Source organism: Danio rerio, chromosome 16 (genome assembly GCF_052040795.2).
Source record: "Danio rerio strain M-AB ecotype USA chromosome 16, GRCz13ab, whole genome shotgun sequence".
Classification (NCBI taxonomy): domain Eukaryota; kingdom Metazoa; phylum Chordata; class Actinopteri; order Cypriniformes; family Danionidae; genus Danio; species Danio rerio.
In genome coordinates, this window is record NC_141036.1 from 60,670,001 (window position 1) to 60,680,000 (window position 10,000).

Here is a 10,000-nt window from a genome sequence, read left to right on the forward strand (position 1 = left end):
GTGTGATTTTGTGTTTGAGTGTGTGATTGATTGTTTAGGGTGAGTGTGTGGGATTGAGTGTGTGTTTTGTGTGATTAAGTAAGTGTTTATATGTGTATTTAAGTGTGTGTGTGTGTGTGTGTGTGTTTGTGTGACTATGTTTGTGTTTCAGTGTGTGTGTTTAAGTGGGTGTATATGTGTGTTGAGTGTGTGATTGTGTTGAGTGTGTGATTGTGTTGAGTGTGTGATTGTGTTGAGTGTGTGATTGTGTTGAGTGTGTGATTGTGTTGAGTGTGTGATTGTGTTGAGTGTGTGATTGTGTTGAGTGTGTGATTGTGTTGAGTGTGTGATTGTGTTGAGTGTGTGATTGTGTGTTTCAGTGTGTGTGCTGCTGGCACTAACAGGCAGAGAGGGAATCGGCAGAGAACTAAAGCGCTGTTTAGTGCAACACACGATCAAAACAAACACAAGTTGAGTTACAGCGGAGTGAGGACATCATACTGTGCAAACTAACATCAAACACCTGAGAGCACAACTACTGATGACTGCTGCTACTGTATCTCATCAAAAGAACTGTGTGTGTGCGTCATGTCTTCTATACAGATATTCAGTTATTAATAATGGGCAAATATTACACTTTGGTGATGAGGAAATCAGCTGATATTCTCCTATATTCATCATCAGCTCAGGCAGACTCAGGTGGTGAGGTTTCTGACACTGGCCGTCAGTAAAATACCACCAAATCCAATTCAAACCCTGATTCTTCCACTAAAGGCGGAGAACACAGAAGCATTGATCATGTTGTATGTTTTCCATCACCATCCTTCAGGAGCTCCGTCTGTTCTGGAGCCGATCGGAAACTCGCCATAGCAACAGAACGTCTCCTGTGAGAGGCTGATGCAGAATGAGTTCACACAGAGGAGCATCTTCACGGTTGTGTTTACTTTGCCTTTGGTAATTCTTCACTAAGGTCTTGAGATTTTTAAATATTCACTCTTCTGATTTGCATACTGATCAGGTAATCACTAACGGATGGAGGGACACAGCTAGACAAAACACAAGTCCACTACACTGCTGCTAAACGGAAGTTCTGCTTTTGTGTGTAGAAATTCATCTTAAGCGTGACTCACTATGTACAATGCACCATTTACAGTGGACAGGCAGTGTACAGCAGGGCTGCGTTTACACAACAGTGCTGCGGGTAAAAAAGAAAAACTTTCATTCTGCAGTTTTGAAACGTTTCATAGAGATGAGGACAGCTGGACCAAACCCTCCGCTCATTCAGAGCTGTGAAAATGACTGAAGCTGTATTCCTGATGTCCAGTAGCAGGCGCTGTGACTGACACAAACACTGCACTGACTACTGTAGTCAACACTGACATGCAGTCATGTTCCTTCAGCTTAGTCCCTTATTTATCAGGGGTCGACACAGCGGAATGAACCGCCAACTATTCCGGGATATGTTTTATGCAGTGGATGCCCATCCAGCCGCAACCCATTACTGGGAAACACCCATACACATTCATTCACACACACACTCATGCACTGCGAAAAGTTTATTTGATCAGTTCCCCTATAGCGCATGTGTTTGGACTGTGGGGGAAACCAGGAGGAAACCCACACCAACACAGGGAGAACATGCAAACTCAGAAAAGCCAACTGACCCAGCTGGGGCTCGATCCAGCGACCTTCTTGCTATGATGCCACAGTGTTGACCACTGAGCCACCATGCCGGCCTAAACTGAGACATTCATTCTTCTTTTTCAGTTTAGTCCCTTTTATTAATCAGGGGTCACCACAGTGGAATGAACCTCCAACTTATCCAACATATGTTTTACACAGCGGATGCCCATTCACACACACACACACACTCACACTCATACACTACAGCCAGTTTAGTTCATCAATTCCCCTACATGTGTTTGGACTGTGGGGGAAACCGGAGCACCCGGAGGAAACCCACACCAACACGGGGAGAACATGCAAACTCCACACAGAAATGTCAACTGACCCAGCCGGGACTCGAACCAGTGACCTTCATGCTGTGAGGCCACAGTGCTAACCACTGAGCCACTGTGCCGCCCTAAACTGGGACATTCATTCATTTATTATATTTTCGGCTTAGCCCCTTTATTAATGAAGGTTTGCCACAGTGGAATGAACCACCAACTTATCCAGTATATGTTTTACACAGCGGATGCCCTTCCAGCTGCAACCCATACACTGCAGACAATTTTAGCCGACCCAATTCACCTACATCCTATGTGTTTGAACTGTGAGGGAAACCGGAGCGCCCGGAGGAAACCCATGCACACGCATGGAGAACTCCACACAGAAATGCCATCTGACCCAGCCGAGGCTCAAACCAGCAACCTTCTTGCTGTGAGGAGACAGCATTACCTACTGGGCCGTGGCGTCCCTGTGCAAATGAATGGTGAAAATGCATCAAAAGCTTTTGATTTTTATTTGAAGGCAGTGTGGTGTAAACGCTTCCCCAAATCAACACAAGTTCCCTGTGCTGAAAATATTTCCCTACTCCCCAGAACATACTTTGTTTGGTCCCCCAGGGCAGCCAGGACACATTACATTAGACTCTAGATGGAAGTGCAATAAGATTTGTCGTATTTGTAACCCTGTGACGGACGGTCAATGGCATACGGTGTGATGGTGACTCTCCAGCTTCTGCATTGGCTAGAGAGAGCGGTTCAGACAGCTTGTGTGTAATCTGTAATTGTGATGTTATATGGCTAAATCTGTTCTGACCTGATGGAGCATTCTCTGATCTTCTCATATGTTTAACTGTGCAAATGTGTCATAAAGTGTGGCAGTTCTTCATTTACATTCCCTTTAAGACATTTTTGGCAAATGACAGAATTTGAGTCTCTACTATGAAAGATTAAAAGCCCGTCACCTACAAACAGCAGAGATCATTTCTGGAAATATCAAATATCTGTTCAGGGAAGGATGCTGGTTCTCTAGCATGTGTTGCTGATGACTTGGTTGACCGGTCACACAAAAAGATTCTACCTGACATTCCCGGATGACCTGAACGACACCAATCAAGTTCTTCTAGTACTAGAGTCATTTTGTTTTTACCTTGATTAGTTTGGGTAGATGTTAAGTCAGTAGAGCTACACCTTCGCCATGGTCCAACGCAGACCGCATGCTCATGGAACCTGAACTGATCCTGTAGAAATCTCCAATTCTGTCTCCGACAGCCTCCACATCCCTCCTCACATGTTAGCAGGATACTTTTGTCTCTTGCTCTCTAAATCTCTCTGCAAGTCCTGCTCTTTCTTTGCCTCGTTTGCTGAAGTGGAGGTGGACTGGAGGACTGGAGATGCAGAGCCACTGGGAGCAGGAGAGTGAGATGGACTTAAGGTCGGAGTAGACAAAACATTTAAGGTCTGAGTCTGGGCTGCAGCTGGCTTCAGCGGCTGTGAAGTAGAAGGAGATGGAGTGGATGCTGGAGAAGCAGCAGGAGCAGGGGTGGAGGGTCTGCTGGGGGCCGGGGTGTGGATCGGGGACACTGGGGTCCAAGGAGAGCTGGAGGTCTGTGTGGCACTCTGGGTTTGACTGGAGACTGGAGAACGTGCTGGAGAAGAAGCAGAACTCAGAACCTGGATGGTGGATGACAGCTGGACTGCAGAACTTTGTCCTGGGGTGAAGCCTAGAGGTTTACTTGGCATCTGAGCAGGAAACGGACTCTGGGTGGAGGCTGAGGTTGGAATTGCAGCTGGGATCTGGACAGGAGTTGGACTCCGGCTCTGGGATTGGATTTGGATGGCCACTGGTGTTCTAGATTGGGTGGGGGTCTGAATGGGAGTTTGAATAGGTGTTGGGGTTCGAGTCGGGGTGGGGGTGTGAGAGGGAGTGACAGTGGGTGTTGAATTGGTGGTGCAGGATAATGGGGAGGGTGGTGGAGGTGTCTGAGAGGGCTTGGCACGGGAGTTCTGAGCCAAAGAGTTGCCAGATGAAGAAGTTGGAGAGGTGGAGATGGATGGAGAGGGAGAAGGAGGGCGTAGGCAAGGCGGAGGAGATGTGGAGGGAGGAGTGGGTATTGCGGTGCACGGTTTGGCCCGCTGGGTTTGAGGAACTCCTAGAACAGTGGCAGTGAGGGGTAAAGGAGGGTTGGTGGAGCACAGAGGGGTTTGCTTGGGGGATGAGGATGAAGGTGCGAGAGGTGGCAGAGCTGATGCTAGGGGAGCTGCATGTGCCAGCTGAGTGGGCAGCAGCAGGGCAGGGTGTGCTGCCATTTGTGGAGCAACTGGCTGTAGTGCATTTGAACTCAAAACCCCTGCGCTTCCTCCTCTAGCAAGACTTGCGGACAGAAGGAAGGGTGCCGGCAGCAGGTTTCCTCCGGATGCTTTCCGGTGGAGGGGTGGGTGAGGCTGGACTCCTGTCCAGCCCCGGTGCGGAAGCGTCGGCTGTGATGCGGAGAGCAGGCGTGCCTCCTGGGTGAGTCTGCCAATCATGGGCAGGCCCTGAGTGCTGCCGCCGCCAACATGGCGCAGTAAAGCTTCTTTGGCCCCCTGCGGAGTAGAGCTGATGTTGCGTCCTTCAGTGGACAGAGCCACGACCGCTGAAGGGGGCGGAGCTACTTTATGCACAGCTGATGTGGTGGGCTCCGTGTGGAGGCGCAGACTGTAATGAAGAGTTCTGCCAGCTTGCAAGGGGGCAGGGACTGATGATGCAGGTGTAGGAGGAGCTTTAGCAACTCCTCCTGTCGGAGGAGGAGCCATCCCCACAGTGGTTGGTCCTAAGGTGGAGGGTGAGGGTGTAGGAGTTATAGTGGATGGGAATCCCCGCGGAGGCAGTCCACCCATCACACTGATCAGAGAGCTGAGAGACTGGCGAGGGTGTAGAATAGGCGGGCGGGGAGGTGAGAGCGGGCAAGAGGAGGGTGACGGTGAGATGGGCAGTGCAGAGGGAAGGAAGATGGCGGCTCCGAGGGCGTGCTGCTGTTGGAGCTGCTGTTGGAGCTGCTGCTGCTGCTGCTGCTGATGCATTAATGCTATGGCCACATTGGTGGTGGCGGCGGCCGTCTGCAGGGGAGCGTGGACCAGCGGTGCCCAGATCAGAGGGTGAGGTCTTGGGGAGACCGTCCCTCCAGTGCTGCCTCGGGGGCCCACAGTGATGTCCTGCATGGTGGGCATGCTGTCATGCTTCACGATCTGCTGGACCAGAACACTGTCACAGGAACCCAGACCGGCAGCTCCTGCCCCTCCGCCACGGCTGCCTCCTCCCCGACCCAGACTGCTGCCCGCTACTGACCCTCCCTGAGACGTCTTGCGCAACAATATGGAGTTCTTCTTACCTGTGAGCAAAAGGAAATCAGAAGTGAGTTAGGATGAACACAAAGTAAAGTCAACACAGATCCTGCACACTGAACCTGATGCTTCTTATTTCATCCTTTGTGAAAAAACTAACTCAGTTAATTCAAGAATCGATGCTTTGTTCTGCTCTCTCTTCTTCAAAAAAGACAGAGGAAATACTGTTCATCAATCCACTGCATGAAGAGGAAGGAGACGTCAGCTCCTCATCAAAGAGCTGTGCGAGAATATCCTGAAATTCAGTGCTTATTTCAGGAAATCTGTGGCACTCTGAAACCTTGCTTATGATACCGCAGCCACATTTCCCTAAATTAATCTTGAACCGAGACTGGTACATCAAAGGTAGGCACACACACACACACACACACTAACATTTGACAAATAGCAGCAGGAAAGGTGTGTGCTGAAAGCACCATTCAGTACTCTACAGCAGTGGATCTCAGCCCTCTGCCTCATTCAGTCTTTATATTCCGCATTCAGTTAGTCCTGAAGTGCTCTCTGCAGCAAGTGATAGCACTCTGGATTTGGGTTTTGGTAGCCTTAGTAAAGATTTCAGACACACACTCGAGTTTTTAACAAAAAGGTTTTACCGATACGGTCGAGTCTGTCCGCTGCCACCGTCTCGAAGGCTCGTCTCATCATGGGATGCTCCTCCAGAACCTCATTGAAGCTGTCCACACTGAGGGAGTACAGGCGGCAGTAGGTGTCTGCCCGGACACTGGCCGTCCTCCTGCCACGGGTCAGCAGACAGATCTCTGCATCAGGGAGAAACACCAGCAGCTTAGAAAGAGTTATTGCACAGCTCCAGCCAGAAGTTAGCATCAGTTATCAATATTATTTATTGAACTGTATCTTATTAATGTCTACCCTCACCCCAACCCTAAACCTGCCCCTCACAGTTAGGGAAAAGTGGCGATTATTGATTGTGTTGTGATAATATAAATAATTCTCGTTAACTTCCAACTGCAACTGTATCCCTTCTAGACTTTACCATTAGAAAGAAAACTAAAGCACTTAGGTCAGGTCAGGGTGTCCAAACTCTGCATAGATTAGCTCCAGCTTCCAGTAAAGCTTGTCTGGAAGTTTGTAGTTTACCTTAAAGAGCTGGATCAGCTGCTTCAGGTTTGATTAATTGGGGCTGAAGCTAAAATATGCTGGACACCAGCCCTCCAGGAGTTTGGGCATCCCTGACTTAAAGAGACAGTTGACCAAATAAGAAATGCTGTAAGCACTGCCTCACCCTTCACTCGTCACAAACCTGTCTGAGTTTCTTTCTTCTGTTCAACACAAGGGAAGATATTGTGAAAAATGTTGGAAAATGTTGGTTGACTTCTGTAGTATTTGTTTTTCCTACTACATTTGTCAACGCTGTGTCCATCATTCTTCAAAATATCTTCAAAAGAAGCAGTATCCTGAGCAGATCTGCCTGAGCTCTTCAGAAACTCACCACCGAAGTAAGAGCCGTCGCTGAGTTTGGTCTCCTTGTTTCCTCGAGTGAGGACGCTGACCCGTCCGTGCTGGATGAAGTACATCTTACGGCCGACGGTTCCCTCGCGGATGATGAAGTCATTGGGCTGGAACACCTCAAACTTCAGCTTGGTGAGCACCGCGGTCACGAAGTTTGGGTCGGCGTTAGCGAACAGAGGCATGTTAGCCACCAAGCTACGGCAGTTGAAGCTCACGATCTCCTGGTAGAATCACACAATATTATTAAGCTGGTTAAAGCTTGAGAAATTCCTCAACAAGATAACACAATAATGCAGAGGATTTCACTAGCAAACTGCTGTTGAGCCAAAACTAGTCATTAATGAAATGTGTTCATTCATTCATTTTCTTTTCGGCTTAGTCTCTTTATTAATCTGGGGGCGCCACAGCGGAATGAACCGCCAACTTATCCAGCATATGTTTCACGCAGCAGGTGCCCTTCCAGCTGCAACATCCAGCTGGGAAACATCCATACACACGCACACACTACGGACAATACAGTCCAAACACATGCGCTATAGGGGGATTGGGTGAGCTAAATTGCCCGCAGTGTATGTGTGTAAATGAGTGTGTATGGATGTTTCCCAATGATGGGTTGCAGCTGGAAGGGCATCCGCTGTGTAAAACATATTCTGGATAAGTTGGCGGTTTATTCCCCTGTGGTGACCCCTGATTAATAAAGGCACTAAGCCGAAAAGAAAATGAATGAATGAATAAGGATTTGTATGTTGTCCTGTGTGCACACTGTCATGTTCAACACATGTTATTTATCAATTCTTGTTTATTTATTCTGTATATTTACACAGCCTTATGCTTACACAACCACAACATGATCTAAAGCGCAGAGATTGAGAAGCAAACTGACCTCCTTTAAGGGCTCGCTCAGCTCTCCCAGAATGTTATCCTCATCAAACATCTTGCCCTGGTATCGATGCTCATAATACTCGTGGATTTTCTGCCTGACGTCTGCTGGAAGCTTGTGGAACGACATGTACTGCTCCACCTGCTTATACTGGACCACACACACACACACACACACACACACACACACACACACACACACACACACACACAGCGTTAGTTAGTCTGACTCTTCTTCAGTAAACATTTACAGATCATGCATGACAGATATTACTAATTTTAACCAGCACTCATCAGCACATGAAAATACTATAAGTTGTTGTAAATACTCAAAATTGTATATCGATTCTATTGTAAAAGTACTTGAATTGATCTGTTGTGGTGATTCCACAGTTGCTATGGTAACACAAAAATTATGGTAATTGATCTGTTGTGGTGATTCTACAGTTGCTATGGTAACACAAAAATTATGGTAATTGATCTGTTGTGGTGATTCTACAGTTGCTATGGTAACACAACAATTATGGTAATTGATCTGTTGTGGGGATTCTACAGTTGCTATGGTAACACAACAATTATGGTAATTGATCTGTTGTGGTGATTCTACAGTTGCTATGGTAACACAACAATTATGGTAATTGATCTGTTGTGGGGATTCTACAGTTGCTATGGTAACACAACAATTATGGTAATTGATCTGTTGTGGGGATTCTACAGTTGCTATGGTAACACAACAATTATGGTAATTGATCTGTTGTGGTGATTCTACAGTTGCTATGGTAACACAACAATTATGGTAATTGATCTGTTGTGGGGATTCTACAGTTGCTATGGTAACACAACAATTATGGTAATTGATCTGTTGTGGTGATTCTACAGTTGCTATGGTAACACAACAACTATAGTTGGTAACACAACAATTATGGTAATTAATCTGTTGTGGTGATTCCACAGTTGCTATGGTAACACAACAATAATTGTAATTGATCTGTTGTGGTGGAATTAATTTGAAAATGATGTGAGGGCACTTTACAGTCCTATGTTCCTTTTTGATCCTGAAGACCACAAGCAGGGTTCACAGATGAGCGGGTTAAACAACAACAACAACAACAACATCATCTACAGGTGAGTGTGCTTGAACAAAAGACAATGACAGATATCCCAGCATGCAGCAGTGCACCTATACTGTATAATGCCTCATGTGTTGCAGCTGACGATGAAGATTAAAGGTATCGCAAATTTAAAATGACATTTTTTCAGATGTTAGTTTCAGTGTTAGTCTTTAGGATATCTTAGCATCTCCACAACATCTAATTAGAAAACTGATCAGTTTGTCTCTTTCACCTAAATCAATGACTTTTTCTGTCGTCTCCTCATACTTCAGTTTCTCATCAAATCTCCTGACCAATCGAAGGCTCACTAGTGTCTGACGTGCCCCGCCCCCTTCTTCTTATTGGCTGTTCATCTGATGCGCTTGAGCTCAACTACTTTTACTGGCAGAGCGGTGAGAAAAACAACATGCCATTGGCTGTCTTTAAAGAGGCAGAACTACTCAATGTCTCTCCCTGTTTCTGTTGAGATTACATCAAACATTATAAATGCTATTTCAGAGCACTTTAATCAGTCCTGCAGATGGCTGTGTGGTGTTTTACCTTCTCCTGGTACTGTCTGCGAGAGGAGTCGAGCGACTGGATGAGCGCTGTGGCGTGGCCGATGAACATGGCGTAACACGTGGCTCCTACGATCATGCTGAGCATCGTGAGCCACACGTCCGTCATCCCCTCCGGAGCCTGAGCGCCGTACCCGATACACAGCATGTGGCTCATGGCCTTGAAGAGCGCGTATGAGTACTGGACACCCCACGTGTCATTCTGAAACACAACAGATTCACTGAAAAGAGTATTAACAGAGGGTGGAGCCAGCTCCAAGTGGGTGGGACTTAAGCTCCAAGTGGGCTTTACAAATCTGGAGTTTTTATTTATTTATGTCTTATTTGTGTTTTATGAGTGTCTGCACCTATACCAACTTTAAACTCAACCTCCCAGCAGCCTGCTGTGCTTTACTAATGTCTACTCCACCTACACTAACTCTAAACCCCGCCCACTTATGGTGCAAGTCCCTCCCACTTGGAGTTCTCCAGGCTGCAGTGATGCCTACTTTATTGGTCATAACACCTCATATCAGTGCTGCATTCTGATTGGCTGATGGTCACTCCCAGGTGTTTGGTTAATGTCAGCTAAAGTAGTTCTGGCAGGTTTAGAGCACATCACAGCTCCAGATCACTCCGCTGAATGATTAGAGTTATTTCACAGCTACAACAGTCAGAAAACACATCAGAACAC

General features: G+C 46.9%; 1 protein-coding gene across 2 annotated transcripts in view; it reads right to left on the bottom strand.

The window, feature by feature from the left end:
• The window catches only part of LOC101882339 (uncharacterized), a 24,676-nt gene that overhangs the window by 905 nt on the left and 13,771 nt on the right, over window positions 1-10,000 (bottom strand). The window contains exons 5-9 of one of the 2 annotated variants that reach the window (XR_015512038.1): window positions 9,311-9,529; window positions 7,663-7,809; window positions 6,760-7,000; window positions 5,903-6,067; window positions 3,076-5,296 (exon numbers count right to left, since the gene is read on the bottom strand). Coding sequence is in view for 1 of the 2 variants with exons in the window: in XM_087287993.1 (XP_087144119.1) it covers window positions 3,213-5,296; window positions 5,903-6,067; window positions 6,760-7,000; window positions 7,663-7,809; window positions 9,311-9,529 (2,856 nt within the window). In the remaining variant the exon portion in view is untranslated. Of the gene's footprint in view, window positions 5,297-5,902; window positions 6,068-6,759; window positions 7,001-7,662; window positions 7,810-9,310; window positions 9,530-10,000 lie in introns of both variants that reach the window. The other variant, XM_087287993.1, reaches the window with a different exon arrangement.